The 26,020-nt window shown below is 40.4% G+C and overlaps 1 protein-coding gene across 5 annotated transcripts in view; it reads left to right on the forward strand.

Moving 5' to 3' along the window:
• Window positions 1–26,020, forward strand: part of QKI (QKI, KH domain containing RNA binding) — a 230,753-nt gene that overhangs the window by 197,322 nt on the left and 7,411 nt on the right. For 2 of the 5 annotated variants that reach the window (XM_061624348.1, XM_061624345.1), the window contains exons 5-6: window positions 15,337–15,424; window positions 23,323–23,616. In XM_061624348.1, the coding sequence (XP_061480332.1) occupies window positions 15,337–15,424; window positions 23,323–23,616 (382 nt within the window). Of the gene's footprint in view, window positions 1–15,336; window positions 15,425–23,319; window positions 23,617–26,020 lie in introns of all 5 variants that reach the window. The other 3 variants (XM_061624347.1, XM_061624344.1, XM_061624346.1) reach the window with 2 other exon arrangements.

The following is a 26,020-nucleotide window of genomic DNA, read 5'->3' on the forward strand; positions in this document are numbered from 1 at the left end:
ATTGCATTTGCCATTTTTCTGCCCATTCACTCAGTTTGGAGAGATCTTTTTGGAGCTCTTCACAATCCCTTTTTGTTTTAACAACCCTGAACAATTTAGTGTCGTCAAACTTGGCCACTTCACTGCTCACTCCTAATTCTAGGTCATTAATGAACAAGTTGAAAAGTACAGGTCCCAAAACCGATCCTTGAGGGACTCCACTTTCTACAGCCCTCCATTGAGAGAACTGTCCGTTTATTCCTACTCTCTGCTTTCTGCTTCTTAACCAATTCCTTATCCATAAGAGGACCTCTCCTCTTATTCCATGACTGCTAAGCTTCCTCAGAAGTCTTTGGTGAAGTACCTTGTCAAACGCTTTTTGAAAGTCTAAGTACACTATGTCCACTGGATCACCTCTATCTATATGCTTGTTGACACTCTCAAAGAATTCTAATAGGTTACTGAGACAGGACTTTCCCTTGCAGAAGCCATGCTGGCTCTGCTTCAGCAAGGCTTGTTCTTCTATGTGCTTAGTTAATATAGCTTTAATCATACTTTCTACCAGTTTTCCAGGGACAGAAGTTAAGCTAACTGGCCTGTAATTTCCGGGATCCCCTCTGGATCCCTTTTTGAAGATTGGCGTTACATTTGCCACTTTCCAGTCCTCAGGCACAGAGGAGGACCCAAGGGACAAGTTACATATTTTAGTTAGCAGATCAGCAATTTCACATTTGAGTTCTTTGAGAACTCTCGGGTGGATGCCATCCGGGCCCAGTGATTTGTCAGTTTTTATATTGTCCATTAAGCCTAGAACTTCCTCTCTCGTTACCACTATTTGTCTCAGTTCCTCAGAATCCCTTCCTGCAAATGTTAGTTCAGGTTCAGGGATCTGCCCTATATCTTCCACTGTGAAGACAGATGCAAAGAATTCATTTAGCTTCTCTGCAATCTCCTTATCGTTCTTTAGTACACCTTTGACTCCCTTATCATCCAAGGGATATTAAAAGGGTATGAACTGAAACGATTCTTCCAACATAGTACACCTGATTCTTTTTTAAGGACATCATGCGTTTTAATACACAAAACTACACTCAAAATATTAATATGGGGAAAATTATTTATCAGTTGGGCTTTCCAACCTGCTGCTCCCACTGTAACATACTCTGTCCCCTGGAAAGCCTTTCCTGGTATTTGGGAAACAGGAAAGCTCATGGCTGTGCTTTTTATAGTTTTTCAGTGAAAATGTTTGTAGCTCAGTATCAAAAAGTGATCATCAGTATCTCTTTTTATGATCTATGCCATAATGTTTAGCTTTTGGATAGCACTTTAAATGCAGGGTAGGCAGAAAGTAGATCAACATGTATTGGTGTATCTCAGGATGACTCACAGAAGATCAGTGAGGATTTCAGATTCCTGTTTCACAATGACCACCCCACCATTATACTGCTGAAAAGAAGAAAGTGGGGATCAGGAGTGGATTTTTGTGTGGAAATACTGTGAGCTCAGTTCAATTTTGGAACTCAAAACAAATTCCTGGACTAAGAATTATTTAACTCTTAAGTGTATATATTTTTTGGCTTGTTCTGATTGGTGGATCTCAGATTTTTGTAATAATAATAAAAAAATCAATATCAAAACCCATCCTGATCTAGAGTATTAGGTCCTGATCTAGTCTAACCATGAAGTCTAAGCATCCTGGTCTAGAGTATTTGATGCCCTGGGCTCCTGCTGGGAGGAAGGGCGAGATATAAATCAAATAAATATATAAATATTACAACCCTACAAGGCAGGTTTGTGTTACCATAAAACCATGTGATGCAGCTACTTCTGACAGCAGTTTCTAATGCAGGCAGCCATTATCTTGCGTTTGACCGTCAGGTGTGTCTAATTTTGATGCATGACACTTGACACAGAAGGTAAGAGCTGCGCAGAGATGAGCAAATCCACAATTTCTCCTTCTCAATTTGTGGGTACACAGTAGAAATGTGACATTGCTTTTTTGAGAATGTTTTCTTTGGCAATGTTTTGAAGAGTCTTACCTCTGCTATTGTAGTTCATTCTTTCAAACACTCCTTTGAACCATGCTACAACTACCCTGTAAGGTAGGCCTGTACCCGAACAAATGATTTAGTGCAGGGATGGCCAGAAGATAGACTGTAATCTATTGGTAGATCCCTGGGAGATTTGTAGTCAGTTGGCAAACACTTCTGGCTTCCAGTTGTTTAACAATCAACAAAAGGACACACACCCATTTGGAAATTTGACAACTGAAATTAAGAATACTTGTGGAAAGTAGGAATAGATCTATGTGTGGAAAGACTGTGAGCTCATCTCAGTTCTGATAACCCTGTGCTCAGCAACTTCTCAGAGACGCCATGTTCTTTTATACGAGCTGTATGTCTTTTGCATCTGGCTGTAGTTGGTGGCTCTTGGGGTTCTAGTAAAACACAGGGTAGATCCCAGACTCTACAACAGCAGTGCTCTCTCAGTAATGGCAGCATTGCCCCTCACTGAATGGGGATGGGGCAAGGTGCCTGCAAGTTCAGGGCTGGTGGTGCCACCATCCTGCAGCAGGTGGGCACACACCTGCAGGCTTATGCTGCATTCCACCAAAGTACCCCCAACATTGCCATCTCTGTGCCACAGCCATTCTGCGTCCCCCCGCCCCCCCCCCCCCCGTATCACTGCTGACCTATGCCATCAAATTATTGGAAGACTCCTGGCTATATTTCGCTCTCTTGACCTTTAGGAAGAAATATAAAGCACACAACAGAATTTACATTACCGTTGATTTCAACAGGTTTTAAAAGACCAAGGAAGAAATGTATGGTGGGTAATTTATATTGGATTTATAGAGGTACTGTAGTGTACAGGTTCTGCAAAAGCCAGTGTGGTGTAGTGATAAGAGTACTGAGCTTGTTGGTTCAAATCATCATTCAGCTATGAAACTCTCTGGGTGACTTTGGGGCTAGTCACGTTCTCAGCCTAAACTACCTCATAGGGCTATTCTGAGGATATATTGGGGAGGGGCAGGACTACGTATGCCACATTGAGCTCTGTGCAGGAAAGTTGAGACAAAGGAAATAAGACATTAAATAAGATTAAGGCTGCAATTCTATGCACAATTACTTGAGAGTAAGCTCCATTGAACTGTGAAAGTTACTTTTAATAAACCTGTTTGGGATTATGTTAAGATATAAGGGATAACTATTACCCAAAGTTTCTATTATTTATTGATAACTATCATTTCTGAGCAATGCATTGAAAAATGGAAATAGACTGCCTTCAAGTCAATTCCAACTTATGACTACCCTGTGAATAGGGTGTTCATGGTAAGCGGTATTCAGAGGGGGTTTACCATTGCCTCCCTCTGAGGCTAGTCCTCCCCAGCTGGCTAGGGCCTGCTCAGCTTGCCACAGCTGCACAAGCAAGCCCCTTCCTTGTCCACAACTGCCAGCTGGGGGGCAACTGGGCTCCTTGCGACTATGCAGCATGTTAAAGTTTATCTCTTGAAATGTGACTTTTGACATTGCCTAGTATAAATGATTGAGTATATTGTATTATTGAATAAGCTTATGAAATGTGTCAATCAAACAGCATAGACATTTATTTTCCATGTTATACAGAAATATGGTTCTACTCAGTAACTTTCTTGGGACCTGGGAGACCAGGGTTTGAACCCCCACTCAGCCATGTAGCTCACTGGGTGACCTTGGGCCAGTCACTGCCTCTCAGCCTCAGAGGAAGGCAATGGTAAACCCCTATGAATACCGCTTACCATGAAAACCCTATTCATAGGGTAGCCCATAAGTCGGGGCCGACTTGAAGGCAGTCCATTTCCATTTTAACTACAAACATTTCTAAGGGGCATACAAAAAACACAATGCAATGAAAATAAAAGTAAGTTAAAATGATAAAACCAGAATTCAGTTAAAATGCCTGTTGTAATTAAAAAAGGCTTCAGTAGGTGCTGGAAGTTCAGCAGAGGGGGGACTGTGTGATCTCAACTGGAAGGGAGTTCCATAAAATTGGGCCCACAATATTGAATGCACGGCTCCTGGAGCCATGCATCTGCGCCATGGGAGACCTCTAGTGGTAGGACCATAGGATCCAGGATGGGCTTCTTCAGGAGTGAACACATTACTGCCTATTTAAGGGCCAAAACACCACTCAGTCATGCAAATAGATTTTCACCATACCCTGGACCCATCTGGTCAAACCCCCACCCCTCGGACTGACTTTCAACAGCCAGGAGGAATTCCCTTCCAACCAAGGCTCAAATGACAACCCCATCCCTGAATGGTTTGCTGTAGAAAAGTCTCTATGTGGTCTAGACCATACTAGGAGTACCTGACATCAAAAACACAAACACCTAAACCATTAAAGATGGAAGAAATTCATTCAAGAAATGACTCTATGGAGAAAGTTTTAAAACAAATGTAACCATTTTAAGAAACATTTAAAATTTACCGACTTACACACAGATGAAGAAAATTAGTGCTATGCAATGAGCATATATTACGTTCAAGTAATGTATATTTGCAGCAGAGAAGTACATAGGAAGCTGCCTTAGTCAGACCATTGCTCTATCTAGCTCAGTATTATCTACGCTGGCTGGCAGTGGCTCTCCAGAGTATCAGAAAGGGGTCACTCCCAGCCCTACCTGGAGATGCTGGGGGTTGAGCCTGGGACCTTCTGCATGAAAAGCAGATGATCTACCACTGAGCTACAGCCCTTTCCCAAAATATACAGAAATTACTGCTAACAGCAAAGAACAGATATCTACTGCAAACAAGCTATCTTATTTCTGTTTTAACTGTCTGTGGACACTCAGTTTGTCATTATTCTTTTGAGATAAAACTTGGTAACGAAAACATAAATATGAATGTCAAGTTTAGATCTATGCAAATACCATAGCGAGATCTGTAGTGCCAAAAGGATATGATATGGCTTACTTTCTTTAGAAGAAATATATGATATATGTTGCAGTGCTTAGGACAGCAGATAAATTGGCATCGTTATTTTTCAGCCAGCACTGCTACCTTATCTTTTTCGAAGCAAGCTATCAGTTCAAATGATATGCAAAGATTACTTTGCTGTTTTGCTTGACAAATTCAGTGGTCACAATGTTAAAGACACACAAGTCGGGAAAGTTAGTATTATCTCCCTACGTTTCCCCTCACCTGGACATTTTTCACTTAATGATACTTGCTGTAACTGCAACATTTTCTAGGACTCCCTTTTCTAGGATTCAACATGCAACAAGATAAAGTGCCACAAGTGAACACATTTTTATATATACAGGTGCAAACAGAGTCCCTACCATGGAAGTTATTGCCTCATGCTTTGATAACATGGGAATTTCCTCTTTGTTCTGTACAAGTGAGGTTACTCTCAGTTAAAATCCATATTCTTTTGGCATGAACAGAAGTTAAGGCAAGCTGTTTATACCTAAAAAGTAAACACACTCTTTGCACAGCAACTGAATACCGCTCACCATCATAGGATCCCTGGCGATGGAAACAGAAACACCCCATGAAAGGGTGTTACCAAGTTGACTATCTCCCTGTATATCTCCAAATTTCTAAATAGATTGTAGTCCCTTGATGCAAAGGCAGATAGTAAATTAATTGGTAAGTATGGTGTTTGCTTCCCATTTCATATGAGGTACAGTCTTTCCTTTAAAAGTTTGTTGTTTCTGGCAGGCAAGGATACATTACATTAAAAGATCCTGTTGGGTCAGTCCAGTGGCCCATCGAGTCCAGCATCCTGTTGTCACAGTGGCTAACCAGATGCCTATGGAAAGCCCACAAGCAGAACCTAAGCACAAGAGCACTCTCCTCCCCCCGCAGTTTCTAGCAACTGGTATTCAATGCATAAGTATGCTGCCTCCAACCATGAAAGCAGAGTATAGCGGTCATGGCTAGTAGCAATTGATAGTCTTATTCTCCATGAATTTGTCTAATCTTCTTTTAAAGCCATCCATGTTGGTGGCCATCTTGTAGGAGTGAATTCCATTGTTTAACTGTGTGAAGTACTTTCTCTTGTCTGTCCTGAATTTTTGAACCAACAGCTTCATTGGATGTCCACAAGTTCTACTGTTAAGAGAGAGGATGAAAACTTTTTCTCTATCCACTTTCTCCATGCCATGCATAATTTCATTACACTTCTATCATGTCATCTCTTACTTGCCACCTCTTTCTTTGCCTTTTCTTGAAACTAAAAAGCCCCAAATGCTGCAACCTTTCTTTATAGGGAAGTTTTTCCTTCCCCTTGATCATTCTGGTTGTCCTTTTTTGAACCTTTTCCAACTCTACAATATCCTTTTTGAGGTGAGGCACCAAAAATTGTACACGGCATTACAAATGCAGCCGCACCATTATTATTATTTATTAAATGTATATCCTGCCCCTCCTTCCAGTAGGAGCCCAGGGCAGCAAACAAAAACACTAAAACACTCCAAAACATCACAAAAACAGACATTACACCATATCAGAACATAACATCTTTAAAAACATCTTTTTAAAAAAGCTTTTATAAATCTTAAGAAGCAATTCCAACATAGATGCAGACTGGGATAAGGTCTATACTTAAAAGGCTTGTTGAAAGAGGAAGGTCTTCATAAGGCACTGTTTTACAGTGCCTGTTCGGCCCCCGATATTGACAGTTGTACTTTCAGTTCTTTTCTTAATGAAATCATAGCTTGGAATATGCCTTTTTCACAGCTGTCGCACACTGGGTTAACATCTTCTTTGAGCTATCCCAAAGTCTCATTTCTGGTAACTCACCACCAAGTTCAGTAACTGAGTAAAACTGGAAGTCTTTCTTACCCAGTCAGAGGGATGGATCAAGGATGTATGAAAGAGGCAGCAGTATAAGTCTGCAGTCAGTCCATATTTGGCTTGGCCTGTTCTGAGTTAGAGTACTGGCAATTATTAAAATTTTGTGACTCACATTTGTTATTCATTTCTTGTTCAATTTTCTCACTTATAGTGGGTTTTTTGGGATAGGGCTGTGTACACTAAATGCCAGTGTTCTTATCTTAATGGTGTGTAATGTTTTGTTAGAGTTGGAATATACAAGTGGGACCTACAACAAAATTTTGTAGTTCGGAGTATTGCTGTTCAGGCTTCTATTCTGTCTTTCTCCCAACAGTCAGCCTTCTGTGACCACAGATCTCATTTGCTTAACAAATGTGAGACACAAAATTTTAATAACTGCCAGAACTGTTTTTTGAATCCCACCCCCCTTTAAGGTTTCTTCCTAACTATTTATTTGTACTTCTGTAAATCTGTGTTCCCTGAAGCCTGCTGATAATCCCTCTTGTGAATGGGTGGTGCCTTTTTAGTTATATAACAACAGCATTCACAGCCTGGCTATTGGGAATAGAGGGGATGCTGATGTACTTATGCTCCAATGCATAGGTGAAAAATCACTTTAGAAATTGCCATAACTGCAGTAACTACCAAATGCTGTTTGGAGGCTGTTGGATTGGCCTGTGGTTTGTGCTTGGCAACTGAGAATGGTTAGATTGTGGCACTCACCTCAGTGCTAATGCTTGTTTATTCTCAAGAGTCTTGTTACTGTTATCTTGTGGAGAAAAACTTCAATGTTTGGCACAAGAGAGGGGGGCAAAGTAGTAGTTGAACCCTAAAGTCTGTAGTACTTGAAGACCATATTACATGCTACTAAGATTTTACACTGGATCTTTTTGATACTTATTGTCAGTACTATTAGCATCAGGCAACCCCCCCCCAAACTCCTTAGATGTTACTGCCAGAAATTACAGTAAGTCTTTTTCTAGTGGATCCAAATATATAATTCATACAGCGAAATATTGTAATCATTCTGAAACCTGGCAAACAAATTTAGCTGATACCCTCCTTATTGAGATCTGTCATACATGGGAACCTCCTTTTTCTTCCTTCAATTGTCCCTCTCCTGCTCTTCGAGTTTCTTGGAGTGTTGCTATGTCAATATTAAAACATTTCAACTCCCTCGCAATGATGGCAGTCCTGCGTTCAGGACGTTCACTATCTGTATTGTCCAGCAATGTCCGTATATTCCACGTTCCAAAGTTCATTTGTCTTTTGCAACTGCTAAGTGGTGACCCCACTGGACGCGATGATCCAGTCAGAGAGAGAGATGAGGCAGACTATCTTTAGGGCACCTTTTCTAGCCCCCTCCCCATACGGGGTGACCAGAGTGGATCCTGAATAGGACTGCTTAGTCGTGGATACAGCTGCCGAACTACTCAACTTCCTCGGTCCTTGAGCAAGAGTTGGGCATGATTTTGATTTATGGCCAGAAACCATTGGCAATAGCAAACTGAATGGAATTCTACTTCTGACTAAATGTGCAGAGCATAATCTTGTTATTACAAACACACTCTTCCACCAGAAAGATAAATTTAAAACATCATGGAAGCACCCTTGGTCGAAGCACTGGCATCTCCTGGATTACGTAATTGTCCATGCCAGAGATCATCGTGACTTACTCCTCACCAAAGCCATGACGAGTGCCAATGACTGCTGGACAGATCGCCGATTAATTTGATCCACTATGGCCATTAATATTGTTCCTCAACGTAGGCTCCAAGGAAGAAAACCAAGGCGTACAATGAACATCCATGCCCTTCAAGATCTTATTAAGGGAGCTTGGTTTCAAACAACTCTCAAGAAACATCTACCTACGGAACTCCCTGAAAACGTTGAGGAACACTGGATTAAACTGAAGACTTCCATTATTGCAGCATGTGAACAAACTATTGGATACCAAACTAAGAAACATCAGGACTGGTTTGATGAGAATGATAGTGAGATTGAACATATCATTGACAACAAAAGGAAAGCCTTCCAGATCTGGCAAAAAGACATTAACTGTGCTGCTAAGAAAAAAATCTATGCCAGTGCGAAGGCCAAGGTCCAAAGAAGAACTAGAGAACTTAAGAACGCCTGGTGGATAAAGAAAGCTCAAGAAATTCAGCTCTTTGCAGATGCTCATGATGCACGGGGCTTTTTTAATGCCACAAAGGCCATCTACGGACCAACAAATTATGGTACAAATCCCTTACGTTCAATAGATGGTACTAAACTTCTAAAGGACAAAGAGTCTATTTTACCACTATTTTACTTGGAAAGATCATTACCACGACCTCCTTAATGGTAACTCTATTGTGGCCGATGAGGTCTTCTTGCAAATCCCACAACAACAAATTAGAGATGAGCTTGCAGTATCCCCTAATTTGGATGAAGTCAGTAAAGCCATTAATCAAATGAAGAATAACAAAGCTCGTGGCCCCAATGGGATTTCTGCTGAAGTCTTTAAAGAAGGTGGGCCTGAACTTACACAACAACTTCATAAGCTATTGAAAAAATCTGGATGAGGAACGAGATCCCGGAAGACTTTAGGGATGCCATAATTATCACTCTTTTCAAGAAGGCTGATAGAACAGATTGTGGGAACTACAGAGGCATTTCTTTTCTAGCTACCGCAGGTAAAATCCTTGCAAGGATCCTCACAAATTGCCTCCTACCTATCTCAGAAGACATCCTCCCTGAATCCCAAAATGGTTTTTGCCCTTCCAGGGGGACAGTGGACATGATCTTCACTGCACGACAGCTTCAAGAAAAATGCAGGGAGCAAAACCGACCTCTGTATATGACATTTATTGATCTGACTAAGGCCTTTGATACTGTAAATTGAACTGCTCTCTGTACCATCCTTCTGAAAATTGGATGCCCTGATAAATTTGTGAATATTTTGCGACTCCTCCATGACAACACGACGGCAACAATTTTGGATAACAATGGCTCTCGAAGTGATCCACTCAAAGTGGAATCAGGCGTCAAACGGATGTGTCATTGCTCCGACCTTATTTGCTACTTTCGTCGCCACAATTCTACACCTTGTTGAGGGGAAACTTCCCACTGGTGTGGAAATCACATATCGAACAGGTGGAAAACTTTTTAATCTCAGTAGGCTGAAAGCAAAAAGTAAGGTAATTACAACCTCTGTCATAGAACTTCAATATGCCAGTGATAATGTAGTCTCCACACATTCAGAGGAAGATCTTCAAACTATCCTAAATGTCTTTGCAGAAGCATATGAAAAGCTTGGCCTCTCGCCTAACATCAAAAAACCCAAAGTGCTTCATCAGCAAGTGCGAACCAATCCCTCTGTAGCACCATCAATCCAGCTTATTGGTGAGACGCTGGAGAATGTTGATCACCTTTCTTATCTTGGCAGCCATCTCTCTGTAAAAGCTGACATCGGCGCTGAAATTCAGCATCGTCTGAGCTCTGCGAGTGCCACATTCTCCTGAATGAAGCGTAGAGTGTTCAAGGATCGGGATATTTGCAGGGAGACCAATATGCTTATTTACAAAGCCATTGTACTACCGACCTTACTGTATGCCTGTGAAACATGGACCATCTATAAACGCCACTCCCAACTTCTTGAAAGATTCCACCAAGGCTGCCTCCGGAATATTCTGCAAATTTCTTGGGAAGATAAGCGGACTAATGTTAGCTTACTGGAAGAAGCAAAGACCACCAGTGTTGAAACAATAATCCTTCAACATCAACTTCGCTGGACCGGCCATGTTCAAATGCCTGATCACTGTCTTCCAAAGCAGCTACTTTACTCCCAACTTAAGGATGGAAAATGGAATATCTGTGGACAGCAAAAGAGGTTTAAAGATGTTCTCAAAGGTTATCTACAAAAATGTAACATGAGCATCAAGCCTTGGCTCATGAGCGTCCCAATTGGAGGTCGGCCATTATCAAAGGTGCTATGGACTTTGAAGAAGCACGAGTACAGAGCGAAAGGGAGGAACGAGCTAAGCAGAAGGCACATCAAGCAAATCCTCATCATGTTCATCTTCCATCTGGAAACCTATGTCCTCACTGTGGGAGGCTGTATGGATCCAGAATTGGCCTCCACAGTCACTTACGGACCCACTATTAAAGACCTTACCCTGGAAGACAATCTTACTCGGCCACGAGTGATCGCCAATAAAAAAAATTACATGGGAATCTTTTAAAACTGTGATGTGCATTAGTGCAGTGCTTCTCAACCTTTATGAGTATGGGACCCCCTTTGTAAGCTCAAAAAAGTTTGTGATCCCCCCATGCTAATTGTAATTTTAGTCTCTGTTAATTGAAAAAAAATGGTGCGTGGCAAAATCACATCTCCAGATATCCCTGCAGACAGGGAGGTATTGGTTTCTTTTCTTAATGCAAAGGTCCAGTCAAATTGGTATACACCTCCCCCCCACACACACACAGTCTGAAGATGTACAGGCCTGTCTGCCAACACTAGTGGATTACAGTGCTGGACTAAGATCCAGGTTCAAATTCCCACCCAGCCATGAAGCTCACTTGGACCAGGCACAGCCTCTCAGCCTGACCTATCTCACAGGGTTGGTGTAAGGATAAAATGGAAAGGGGGGGAGAACCATATGCGCCACCCGTAGCAACTTGGAGGGAAGGTGGGATATAAATGCAGTAATAATTAAAGAAATAAATACATTTCAGCTGCAGTATGTGGATCCCAGCCTCAGCCAACCTGCTGAGCTTTATAATAATAATAATAATAATAATAATAATAATAATAATAATAATAATTAATAATAATAATAATAATGTGGTCATGGTGCGGATGCTAGATTATGAAGGCAAAAGGCTGGATAGATTGAGGAGGGGAGTTAGCATGCAGTTGGGAATGAGAGTGGAGCAGAAGACAGATAAGCACACACACAAACACACCTGCCTCTTCTGTAAGCATCTGCAAGCATGCATGCATTCAGGCACATAGGAGGGGAGAAGCCCTCCTGCTGCATTGTCTTGGAGAGATTGGGGGGGTGGAGTGTAGGTGGAAGAAAGGGGGGATGCTGGCACGCACATTTAGCCTCAGAGATGGGGATGATCAAGTCCTGCACTTCCTTACTGCTCCTTGGCTCCATGTGGGCCAAAGGTGAGATCTGGGCGGCCTCACAAATAAGTTTTTTTTTTAAAGGAGGTGGCAGCGAAGCAGGAGCCAAGAAAGGCAGGCATTCTGGCTGCCAAGAAGGGGGAACACAGCCTTTCCTTGAAGCCTTGCTTCTTTTGCTTCATGAAAAACCCTCTCCTCTTGTTCTGAGCAAGGGTCTCATCAGCAGCGAGGAGACAGGAGTACGAGGAGATGAGAGTCAGAGATAGGAATCCCCTCTTCTTCCTTGTAGCTCCACCCTCAGCCTCCTTTGACGTCTGCCACATGTTGTATAGGCAGACGCCTGCCCTCAGCATGTCTGAAAGACTTTGCCACTTCAGCAAAAGTCCTCCCCTCTTTATTTGGAGCAAAGGGGTGGTGTGGTCTGCAGCGGCAGCAGAGAGCAGACAGCATCCAGGGAATGAAGGCTTTTTTTAAATAAAAAAAACTATTTACCATTTGTGGCCCCTCTGGATTACTTCGTGGCCCCCCTGGGGGTCATGGCCCCCAGGTTGGGAATCACTGCATTAGTGTATTGTGTGCAAGAGAAAGGAAATGTTTGTTTATTTATTTGTTTATTTATTATTTGCTTTATATCCCGCCCTTCCTCCCAGCAAGAGCCCAGGGCAGCATGTTGCTTGTTGCTTGGAGAATGAAAAAGCTTTGTCAACTACATTAATCTGAACTAATAAAAACCATGCTTAGAGACTTTTCTGATGTTTTCTTACAGCCCCTTCTTCTCAATACAAATGATTTGATTCATTAGTACAGACTTATGGACAATGTGCCATAAGTGTGATAAACCATCAGAAATTTGTCATCTTCCTCTTTCACCCTCTGTTTACTTCAAAAGAGAATGCCTACAGAAATATCTGAAGCTAAAAGAGATTACATGAATGTTTTGTAGCCAACTGAGAGAAGAGAATTAGTCAAATAAAACAATATACCTTTTTTGTGGTGTGCTTTCCCACCATTAGTTTTAACTTGCATTTCTGGATGCTAAATCACAAAGGAGAGTGATACAGTTTTCATGATTTGAATAGAAAAGACTGTGGGAGGATTATTATTGGTCTTGAACATTAATAAAATACTTTCTTTCCTTTAAAACACCAGGTGATTTTTAGTGATGGAATTAAAAAAACTATTCAGTGGCCCACACAGCAATGTTATGTAGAGCCATGTAAGTCAAATATATGCAAATAAGGATAGTTTCAAGAATGATACAATATATCACAGCCCTGGTAGGAGCAATATTGTTAATGATATTGGAGGCTATTCCATCTTCTGGCAAGATTGAATTTAGCCGTATCGAGAGTAGCTGTGTACTATAGCCAGCGTGGATTTTTCGCATTCCGCAGTGTTAAATAGAAAATACCCCCATGCCATTCTGATCCTTCCCATAAGCTCATTTCAAAACAAAACCTTACAAAACTGATCGTCCTGAACTCAGAAACGCTTGCTTGCTTCACAACTCTGTAAATTTTCATGGCGACACACAAAACAGTCAGAGAGAATCGAGAGTTCAAAGTGTAAATAGAGAGAGAGAGAAACCAGACCCCCTTTGGACTTTTTTCTGTCAGAGTTCTCATAATCTGTTGAAATTAATTAAAAATTAGCCATGTTCACAGAGTACCTGTAATCCTGTTACTAACCTTGCCCCATACCTTCATCTTCTGCAGTTTAAAAGTTAAAAAAAAATGCCTGGCTGATTTTTAATTAATTTAAGAAATTTTGGCTTGAACTCAATTATAATGTTGGGCATGCTCAGTAAGAACCAACTGTCAGTGTTCTAATAGCCAGACTCACAGCTGCTTGGCTTGGCTTGGCTAATCAGGGGGCCACATCCACACCAGACCTTTATTTCACTTTAGACAGTCATGACTTCCCCCCAAAAATCCTGGGACGTTTAGTTTGTGAAGGATGTTGAGAGGAGACTCCTATTCCCCTGACAGAGCTCCAGTGACTAGAGTGGTTTAACAGTCAGCCACTCTGACTGAAGCTCTGTGAGTGGAGCAGGGCGTCTCCTAGCAACTCTCAGCACCCTTCACTAACTACACTTCCCAGGATTCTTTTAGAGAAGACATTACTGTCTAAAGTGAAATAACAATCTGGTGTGGATGTGGCCAGAGACAGCTTTGGTATAAATTTAGGTGGGAGGCTACGTGTGCCTGGTGTAGAATAAAAAGTTTGGGGAAACCCTGAAAAAGAATGATACTGTTCATAGTGTTTTCCTTTTGGAAAGGAAAGGGGCTTCCCCTCTGCATCTCACCATATGCTCAGAGGCACATGTTACCAAATTCTTCCAAGCTACACAGCAAGTGGATTGGCCTGTGAAAGACCAACCCAAATTGTGTTTGCATTTTGACAAATTTGTAGGGCAGTACAATATCTCGGAGAGGAGGTCAGGTCTCCTGCTCCCCTAGTGCATTCACTGTAGCTGCCCAATTTCCCTGCTTTTTAAAGTTTGATAGAAATACCTGTTGGCTATAGATACATTCTTAAACTGCAAGGTTTTTTGCCTTTTAGTGAATAAGTTAGTATTTGAGCATTCTATTTGCTGCATTTCCAGTACATAATATTATCTTTTGTTAGTTCACATTTAGTCTTCATTAAGGTGGCAGAATAAATACAAACACAGAATTAAATAGCTTGCTATTTGTGGGTTTGTGATCTCCCAGCACAAGAATGCCTTAATTGTGTAGAAATTGTGCCTATTAAGGTTTTAGCAAATGACCATGGATTTTAAATGTCAGATAGAAAACAGCATGTTTCTGTAACTTTGTGAAGATGTAGTCTGCAGACTTCTCTGCAGAAACAGTATCTGTATAGTTTCCCCTAATATACTGTCAATATCTAAATTATTTCTCTTAATATACTGTTAATATCTCTGTAACTGCTTGCAACTAGACACTCATTTAGTAAATGGAGAACTTCCCCATGCTAATTCTTGTTTTCCTTTTTGGTCTTCAAGAGCTACTTGCTTTATAAGACTTGATGGAAGCCAGTTAGCCCTGTTTGCAGTTTCCACTATACAGCCTTGTTTCATAGAAAGCTGTTAATAAGAGTTTTCCATCCAGACTACTTGTAGCACTACATGCAGCTCTGTTTAACACAAATCTGTGTTATTCCAAGTGTTGTGTGAAAGAGAGAGCAGCCTGTGCTTGATGCTACTTAGAAGCTAGGTATACTTGCTTCCTGTGTTCTTGGAGCGTAGGAGGTTTGAGAAGAGCAAGGTTTTGAGTTTAGGACCAAAAAGGAAGGACTTTAGGTGGGTAGAGCAGCATCAGAGGGTTTTCTCTACTATGTAAACATGTATCAATGTGTTGTTTTTGTTGGTGCTTTGATATTGTACATTTCCATTCTAATAGTCTACTTTTTTTTGTTCAGGCAGAAGGAGAAGATAGCCTTAAAAAGATGCAGTTGATGGAACTTGCAATTCTCAATGGCACCTACAGAGACGCCAATATCAAATCACGTAAGTATGACAGGATTGTGGGGCCTTTAGATTTTTTATTTATTTTATTTATTATTTGATTTATATCCTGCCCTTCCTCCCAGCAGGAGCCCAGGGCAGCAAACAGAAACACTAAAAACACTTTAAAGCATCATAAAAAGACCTTAAAATACATTAAAACAAAACAACGTTAAGATGTGAGGATGTTTTAAAGTTGCCTTTGTTTATACCAGATGGGGCAGCCAAAATATTGCCTGTTTTATATGTTGCCCACTGACCCCTGATTAACCTTAACATTTAAATTATCTCAATTCCTATACAGAAAACATCCCATAGATGGTGCTTCACATGTCCTATCTTACTTTTTCAGAATGTGCACTCTCTTATTTCATAGTTCTGCTCAGTTCGTGTGGTAATGTGACACTTGTACTTATAATGTCATGATATCATACAAAGTTAGCAAAGTATGGTGTTGAAAGGAGAGGGATTAGGTATATTTTCTGTGCACATCTTGATTTGCCTAAAGAATCCCTTTAAACGTTGTCCTAGCTATGTGAGAGCATCTTCTCTTTGAGTGGCTTCCGTATGACTGGGGTTAACATAGATCTAGCCAAGTAGGCAGAGGCTGATTGCATGGTTTTTGACTACAGAAATGGCACCTGCAGGGGAAAGATGTATGTGCCAAGGGTATATGTGCCAATTCTGTAGGAAAGATCCACTGAATCAATTACCACCTGTTACCTTTGAGAAGGACCAGTTTTAAAAATGTTTTTAAAATATTCAAAATATAGTTAGTATTTTCTGGGTAATACTTTGCATGTTTCCCCAGTTTTTTCAGTTCATCAGCTATGAGTTCAGAGATCAGTCATATCTTTTCTGTAACTGTTCTTAGTTTCATTCAGCATGTTTTCACAAACTGCATGCATTCAAGGGTATTTTAAAACTAAATGCCTTGCACTAATCAGGTTAGATTTCAGTCATGTTTGAAACATCATTAATAGGCAAATCATTGCACTTTGAGGGTAAGAGTAGTTAGCCTAATCACTAATTGATATGGGCAGTAGTTTTTCTTGTCACTGCCTTCTTTCATTTAATGAACCACAGTCTTGCATAACAAACCCAACAGAGACGTACATAATGTAACCAAGTTGACTCATGTTGCCAGCTCTAATGCAGAGATGGTACAGAGAAAAAAAGATTTCTGGTGTCCTAACAGGCCCTAAAATTGTTCTTCAACTTTGATTAGTAATATCAAGTATGCTGGAGGCTCCAAATGTATGCATTTAATAATATAGCTTTTATTGAATAGATGTGGAGGTGAAATGTTAGCCCAGAATTGTTTTCCTGCTGTTCCAGTGTCTCTTGAAATCATTTATATAAGTTTAAGCTGTGATTAAATAGGTTAAAAGAACTTAAGGCTGAAATCCTGTGTGCACTTGGGAATACGTTCTAAGTAAATATGTATGGTGTTGAACCTACAAGCCTTACTTATGCATATAGATCCTTGAAATCCAATTAAATTTCAGTTATTTTTGTGCTGTGATTTACAGGTAGATTTGCCAGTACTTGAATTTTGTCTAGATTTTAGGTGTGTAACCTGATGCTTGCTTGAGGTATTAACAGTCTCTGGATTCTTACTTTTCTTGAAAAAGACACCAGGGAACCTGGGGGAGGGGGACTCTAGCCACTAAATGTGCAGGCAGTATTATTGTTATTTCATTAATCAGTTGCTTTATACAATAAAAAAACTCTGAGAGAGTGATTTGACAAAATAGAATGCAATACATAAGGAAAAAATTAAAACAACAATACAAAATCTATAAAATCAACATGAATATTCGGCTCAAATGTTAAGTAAGGTTCAGTCCCTGGCATCTATAGGTAGGGCTTGAAAAGGCATCCATCAGAAACCTGGAGAGCCACTGTAACTCAGTGTAGATGGACCAATGTTCTGATAAGGCAGCTTAATATGTTTATATGATGATCTGAAGCTGTAGCATCTGTACCATACAGTGTAGGGAGTTAAGTATTCTAAACTAAAGATAGAGATAGCTCCTTTTTTGTCTACAAAAATTCTGGCACATATTCCTTCGTGCGGTGAATGCTTCCCCAGTTGTCCAGGTTTCCTTTGGAATCTGATTTCCTTCACTCAGCCTGCATATCCAGGATAGCAAAAGCCTCTGGATCTAGGAGTGGCCAAAAGGGGCTGCCCCACGGCCACTTCCAAACTTATGGGCAGAGCTCCTTCTTGACCGCTCCTTGGAACTATAGTTCTCTCCTAATAGATTTTACCAGTCCTGATGGATAAGGCTCAAAAAGACATGTAATCAGCTCCACCATTGCACTTGTCCTGTCCATGTTCTTAGGGCACAACTGTAGCTGATCCTGCAGGCTGCAACTAGATGATAGTTATGTATGAATGGCAGACAATCACTTTACTAAGTAGGTTGGGAGAGAGGAGGAGGAAGGGTCATGTTCTGTTCTTGACATGATGGCTCATGTGCAGAGCAGCTAAAAAACTAATACACACATGTGTCCTGCTGAAAGCATTCCAGAGAATGAGGTTATTGAAACCTGGGCCACTCAGTGTAGGGGTGGAGAACAAGTTTTGCCATCTCCGCATATAGTGTTCTATTTCTACCCATAGGAATAAATAGAAGCCACTCAGTTGTGGTAAAAGATAAAAGGGAGCGCTCTGGCAACACCGGGGTGGTGGTGGTGGGGGTTGAAGGCTAAACTTCTCTCTGTGTGATCCCAGTCATTGATAATAGTGTGCTGCTTATATCTTGGTTATACTAAAAATGTGATGTTGAGAACTGTCATTAATTAATAATATACAGATGATGTGACCTGCACAAGTAGCAACATTTTTCATCCAGGAGGGACCATATGCATTGTATGTAGGAGGTCCCAGGTTCAATTCCCTCCATTTCTGATTAAAAAGAAATTGGGTAGCAAGGCATAGGAAAGACCTATGCCTAAGACAGCCTTGTGTTTTATCACTTGCCTGATCATAGCCTGGAAGGAATTGCATCCAATCAAGCAAGCAGGCTTCCAGATGAGGGACAAATCTTCTATTCCTCATCTGCCACCCTGTCACATTTCTTTGCTGGGTCTACCTGATGATGATGATAATGATGTTAAAGGGCTGGTGGAGAAGGGACAGAGTATTCTGTGCTATTTCTGCAGTCTGCTTGGTTTCTATAGTGGGCACAGAGGAGGGGCTTCTCCTCCAGTGTCCAGTATAGAAACTAACTGGGCTGGCAAAGGAGGCAAGGAGCCCCATGCCCTTCCTCTGCCAGCCATCCATATGAATAAAAAAAACAAGTTAGTAAACAATTTGTGGACTACTAATTTTGGAAGCTAATTTGCAAAGCTGGTCTAAGACCTTTCAATCAGATCTGTTTAGGCTGTTAAAAGTAGACAATACTTAGGGTGGATGGTCCAGTGGTCTAATTATTTAGGCTGCTCCATATTTCATAGTGTTACTAGCCACCTTCATAATCCAAGAAGTGGTTGAGTTTCTTCACTATATGAGAGCACAGTGTTCATGTGTTTGCATTTGCATCTCAGCATACACATGGCTAACTACTACAAATGCAGCCACCACTACTGTGTGATGTCTAAAAGAGCAGGTATGTGCTGTAACAGCATATATACATGACTAATAACAGCAGGAATGGTTCAGCTGTATTATACGTTGCATGCTTCAGTTCTGGCAACAGGCTATGAGGATAAAAATCAGGTCAGGAAACTAAAATTCTTGCTGGCATTCCTAAATGACATACATTGTTTAAAATGGAAGCAGGTGTTAACATTGTATAGTAAAGGCAATACTTGTAAGATCAGCAAGGTGCCTGTTCTCTGGTTTGTTCTAGCTCAAGGGATTTCTCTCTCTCTCTCTCTCTCTCTCTCTCTCTCCCTCCCTCCCTCCCTCCCTCCCTCCCTCCCTCCCTCCCTCCCTCTCTCTCTCTCTCTCTCCCTCCCTCCCTCCCTCTCTCTCTCTCTGTCTGTCTGTCTGTCTGGAAATGGGAACATTTGGCCAGCCAGCATAGTCAATGGTCAGTGATAATGGGAGTTGTAATCCAGCAATGTCTGGAGGGCCACAGGTTCCCCACCCCATGTCTAGTGTTTAAGCCAACTACTGTTGTTGCTGCCCATATCAAGATCAATCTTGCATCTCTACTGGGTCCTCTTAACAGAATGGAACTTAAAAACAAACGAAAAAGCCAGGACAATGTCTCCACCTGTAAATTAGCTCGCAGCCAATTCAGTCAAGCTAGTAAGAACTGGTCAGTTGTTTCCCTAAATAACACCATGGTAGTCCCGCTGTCAGAACTGCAACTTCAGTCTTGTCCTTGGGACATTATTTCCAGGGCCGTGGAGTTGGTATGTCAAACCTTTGACTCCGACTCCTCTATTTTTCTACTCTCTGACTCCGACTCCTCTATTTTTCTACTCTCCGACTCCTTCATAAATGGCAAATGTATATTAATTTTTCTACTGTCTGACTCCAACTCTGACTCCTTCATAAATGGCAAATGTATATTAATATATTAATATTAATGCATTAATATTAATATTAAAATATTAATTTTATTTTGAAGTCGGAGTCAGTACATTTCTACCGACTCCGACTCCACCCAAAATTGCTTCCGACTCCACAGCCCTGATTATTTCTCTTGTTTAAATAATTTCTTTCTTTGAAGGATCAGAATGTCATATGGGTATAATTCAAGCTTTCACCTTTCATGGCCCCAGCTGGGGCAGAGGTAGCATGCACTGTTTATGATTTGACCAGGCTCCATTCCTACCTGAACTGGTAGCATGTCTCAAGCCCATTCAGTGTCATAGGGCATATTTTCTCATTCAGGGATGGTTAATCTGTGGCCCTCTGGATGTTGCTTTATTTATTATGAAATGTATGTGTTACTGGATTCTCTCATTCATGACGATTTGCTATGCTGGTTGGCTCTGATGGGAACTGGAATACAGCATCGTCTCAAGGCCCACAGGTTCCCCATATCCTATGACAACCTCTTGTGTAGGAATCACTTTGGTTTGGTAGGATTCCTGCACCTTTAACAGTTGTCTGACATGCAGAAATGTAATAGGTGGCTTCTCCCCTTCATTCCACGAGATATCAAAGTCATGCTAAATGTCAAACAGCTGATGGACACGGGCCTTTTAGAAAGAAAGTTGGCAGCCCGGTTCACATACTCTATATAGTGGATAATATGATGAAATTATGCTGTCTTGTCAAAGAGTAATGCTCTGAATATATAGATATGGCTCTCACAGCTCAATCCTTACCATATCTACTCAGTAGAAAGTTCTATTGAATTCATTGGGCTTTACTCCCAGATAAGTGGAGTTAGAATTCAGCCTTAGTGAGGCAAGTCAACATACATGATAAACTTGGCTAGGTTGGTGTGGACCACTCCTTCCTGCCAAGAATCTGTCCAGTGAGTGAGGTTTCTTCATGGACCTTCTAGATGAATCTGCAGCACTTCATTCTCTTATATTCTGATTTCCACTGGCATTTGCAGATCCTTTAAAATCGTCAACCATACAGAAGAATATGTCCAAAGGACTTTAAAGTTCTTGTGATACAAGATACAATTGTTTTTCTTCCCTATATGTCTTTCTCTGTGAATTGCTGGTATGTGGTGTTTGTAAGGTGTGTTGCATGTGGTATTGGGAGACTGACTGACCATGGAACTTGTCTGTTTAGTGTTTTTGTTTTGTAGTACTGCATGTGGGCAACTAAAGCAAAGAAGGTGCTAATGAGTTTTGTTACTGCCTACTCAGTAGTGGTGTTCTAAGTAGAATTAGAAAAAGGTTAGTATTAAAACCTAAAATCAAGATAACTATTTTAAAATCCTATTGAAATCAGTGATTTACTCCCAAGTAAGCAGTCACAGGATTTCAGCCTAAATATTCTGCTACATTGAGGGCATTTCCTTCTCATCTAACCAGGCTTACATTTTACAGGCTAAAGCGTGAATAGTTTGGGAATTGTGTCCTAATGCTAAGGTTCAAGATCTGAGAGAGAAGCAAGGCTTACTCCTTGTACTTGAAATGTTTACATTCATGTGTGTTTAATAAAACAGTAAAATGCCGTAATATGCCACTTCTGCCATAAATGTGCTCTTCTGTGCTCTCAGTAGAAAAGCAGATGGAATTGAGGTTGCTTTTCCATGACAAGAGCAAATATTATTGGTCCTTTCTTAACATTTTATTTTATTTATTTATTTATACCCCATTTTACTCTTCCACAAAGTGCTTACAAATAAAGAGCAAACATAAAATCAACAGTAATCCAATCATTAAAACAGAAATTACAAAAACTAAAAAAGGCAAAAAGGCAAAGAGTGTCACTAACAATATGCCACAGTAACAATAGAATCATGTTTTAAAATGAGATATTTTCAGTTGATGGTGGACAACAAGAGGAAGATAACCTAACCTCTTGGGACACAGTTCCTCATATGTGGAACTCCATCATAGCAAAAGGTTCTTTTTCATGTTGCCACCAACCTTGCCTTGGAAGGCAATGGAACACAGCGGAGGAGATCAACAGTCAATCTAAACTGATGGGCAGATTCACATAAGAGAAGACAGTCCTTAAAGTAGCTTGATCCCAAATTAGTTGGGGCTTTATTGGTAATAACCAGCACCTTTAATTGCACTTGAAAACCAGTACAAGCCAGTGCAGCTGATACAATAAGGTTACATGATCCCAGCAACTTACCCCTGTCAAGATTTTAGCAGCAGCATTCTGCACCCATTTCAGATTTGTTTTCAATGGCAACCCCACACAGAACATGATGTTGTAGTCCAAATGTCTCTCCAAAAAGTGAATTGCAGTCTAAATGTGTTCAGAGATGCTCAGTGGCTACTAGCCATGATGGCTGTGCTTTGCCTCTATAGTCAGAGGCAGTATGCTTCTGAATACCAATTGCTGGAAACCGCAGGAGGGGAGAGTATTCTTGCACTCAGATCCCGCTGGCGAGCTTCCCATGTGCATCTGGTTGGCCACTGTGAGAACAGGATGCTGGACTAGATGAGCCATTGGCCTGATCCAGCACGTTATTCTTACGTTCTTAATTAGTTGTATTATATTTTGATGGTCAGTAAAAATAGGCTTACATCCTAGGAAATGATAGCTATTTGGGGTGATTTTAATAGCTATGACAGCATTATGTAGTAACTAAGACATTTGCACATCTTTACTCATTGTTTAGATACTATATTTTCTAGCAACATTTGTTCAGGCAACATTTCTGAAAAATAGAAGATTTTCTGTAGCTAACTATACCAGAATTGGGGAAGTGTTGGTGGAACTTGTAACCACATAATCAGGTTTTCCATAACCATCCTTCTCACCACCAATATCCCAGTGATGCTGAAAATATATAAAAGTTATAAACAAATGCTAATGTTTGCATACTAAATTGAAAAATATAAGTTGCAATTTTAAAATGTTATATTGTGTGATAGCTATAAGCTTAACTGAAGTTCTATGGACTCTGTAATCTCACTATTTTTTAATATTTCATATGCAATTACAACAGTATTTTCTTTGTTTCCTGCATGCCTCTCAGTCTCATGCAGTCTTGAAGGCATAGGTAAATGAAAAAAAGTGATCTAAACTGAGCTTTTGTGCTGCATAACCTGTTTCAGAAATCTCTACCATTTTAAATTGGCTTTTGTTTTGCATGTTCATACTTAATCACACTGAAAAATGAAAAGCTGTTTGCTTTTGAATGGTGTGCTTTGGCACTGTGTGATCAATGCATGTACTAATGATTTCCTTTTATTTTTCTTCTTTCCTACTTTCCTACTTTCCCCATCTTTCCATGTTTTGCACTGCTGTCTCCATACTTTCTTCTAAATTTCTTTGCTTACTGTAGCAGCCCTTGCCTTTTCTCTTGCAGCAACAGCCCAGGCTCCAAGGATTATTACGGGGCCTGCGCCTGTTCTCCCACCAGCTGCCCTGCGTACCCCTACGCCAGCTGGCCCTACCATAATGCCTTTGATCAGACAAATACAGACCGCTGTCATGCCAAATGGAACTCCTCACCCAACTGCTGCAATAGTTCCCCCAGGACCTGAAGCTGGTTTAATTTACACACCGTATGAGTATCCGTACGCACTGGCACCTGCTACATCAATTCTTGAGTATCCTATTGAAACCAGTGGTGTATTAGGTAAGTTTCTCCTAGATAATTATTTGAATATTAATTTATCGGTGATGAGTTTCTTATTCTAAGATTTCATTTGGGACAGCAAGTATTGTCTTTCTATCTTAAAGATAAATATAGTATAAGGAAAATATACACGCTGTATTAACCTATATTATTTAGAAGCACCTTTATGCTATAGAAGAATTCGCAGATGTTGCCCCTGATGAAGATGTTATCGGAGCAACTTGATAATTTTTTCCTTGGCATTTGTTTAGGTTTACCATGTTCCTTTGCTTTTCAGGCTTTGAAAATGATGTCATATAGAGTATAATACAACTTTTTGTAGCATCATGGTTTTTTTAGCTTAAAAATGCTAGATTTAGTGTGGACAGATGCATGAGTCTAGTGCAGTGTTTTTCAAACTATATAAGGCGGCACACTGAAGTGTGAAAAAATTAAATCCCAATGTTGGATACATCTGTATTGAAAGAGTGTCAAAGATATTTTAGAATTCTGATACAGCCTGTGCTGCAGTTCATAAATGCAAGAGAATTCGAGAAGTATTGCCAATGACTGAAAAAGCATAGTCTCTTATTTAAGCCCTGACTGTGCACAGAGAAGGATTGGATACCGCAAGGCAGTATTAAATAGGCTGTCCCAAAGGTGAATGGAGGATACTTTGCCCCATTTTTCTACAGACTGAGAAAAATGTATGCATCTTTCTGACTGTACCTCCAATTTTAAAGTAATTTCAGTCACTGAAGTTAGGAGAGAACATACCTTAAAGGATGTTGCAATTTAAAACATTAAGGGCAATTTTTAACAGTCGAGATTGAAATGCCTCATATTCTTGATACTTTGGTCTGTTTATTTGCGGGATGAAAGCCAGAATATACTAGCAGTTATTTAAAAAAAGTGATCAATGTGGACATTGCAGTACAGTTTTTGTCCTTTCCACAATTTTGAACTTCTTTTCCTGCCTACATTTTTATGTGAAATATGTATGGCCTTGGTATTGCATTGTGTTGTTGATTTATGGCCTTTCTTTTAAAACCTGGCTCAACAGTAGTTACTGCTTTTATTTATTATTTCAATTTATATACCGCCCTTAGTGAAATAGCTCTCAGGGCGGTGAACAAACAAAATTCACATTCTAAGAACATAATCAGCCAAAGTTTTGCATATTTTAAGCCCATTTGATTTGAATTTAGATCTTTCAATGCAAGTACTTGTTAAAGGTTTAACAGTTAAATTCTCCCATTGAAATCTATGGCACCTAAAAAGTGCTTAACTTTGGCTGGTTGATACCCATAGTACCTAATGAATATTGGATGTTAAAACAATTATTCTGTTGAAAGAAAATGCACTTCTCAGTTACAAAGAGTAGACTTTGTATGTCTATATGCCCAAGTGCACATTTTCTTCTTGGTCATAGGGAGAGAAAATATTTAAGCGCTCATGTTTTTGCTTTTGCTTTTCATTGTTCTCTTCTGCTTTTGTTGAACCCATTCTACTGCAGCTGTTCACTGCACGCTGCTTTTTGTCTTAGCCCTGATTTTAAATTAATGGTATCTACAACGTCATGCTTTTGGACCATTGGTAGAGTAACTTTTCCTGTGGTCCACATTTCTTTTTCCTTTCCAGAAGCAATTCCTTTTTTTTTCTTTTTCCAGAAGCAGGTAGTCTTTTCAGAAACAATATTACTAGCCTAGCTACATATTCTATCACCAGTGGCACATCCTTTTACATGACTTCATCCCGGTCCTAACACTTGTGTGGTATACATTACTGCAGGTCATGCATAATAGACTTGTGAATGTAGCATATGCATGCATCCATCCTAATAAGTTACGAGCTTAGCTTGGGACCAGACTATTGGCAGTATTTAATAATCATTGAGAGCCATTGTGGTGTAGTGGTTAAGGTGTTGGACTATGACCTGGGGACCAGGGTTCGAATCCCCACACAGCCATGAAGCTCACTGGATGACCTTGGGACAGTCACTGCCTCTCAGCCTCATGAAAACCCTATTCATAGGGTCGCCATAAGTCGGAATCGACTTGAAGGCAGTACATTTACATTTTATAATCATTGATGTCTTTGAACCATTATACTGTAAAATGTAAAGGATAGTATTATAGCATGGCGAGGTTAATGACTTTTAGCTGAACCCCCCACACGCACACACAACTGGAGTTGTGCTAATTTCACCTAAGCAATGAAATTCAAAATAATCATTGAAGCCCAAAGCTTTGTAGGTGCCATAATGCATCCAACATTGTTGCTGGTGTGATGAACATAGAATCAGAACCACATTTGTAATGGAAGTGTATGTGTAGAATTGACCACAGCATTGAAGCAAATGGGGGGGGTTGCCCCTGGATCAGAACAAATGTACATCGTGCTAAGCTCCTACTGGGAGGAAATG

The sequence above is a fragment of the Rhineura floridana genome, chromosome 4 (assembly GCF_030035675.1).
Source record: "Rhineura floridana isolate rRhiFlo1 chromosome 4, rRhiFlo1.hap2, whole genome shotgun sequence".
Lineage (NCBI taxonomy): Eukaryota > Metazoa > Chordata > Lepidosauria > Squamata > Rhineuridae > Rhineura > Rhineura floridana.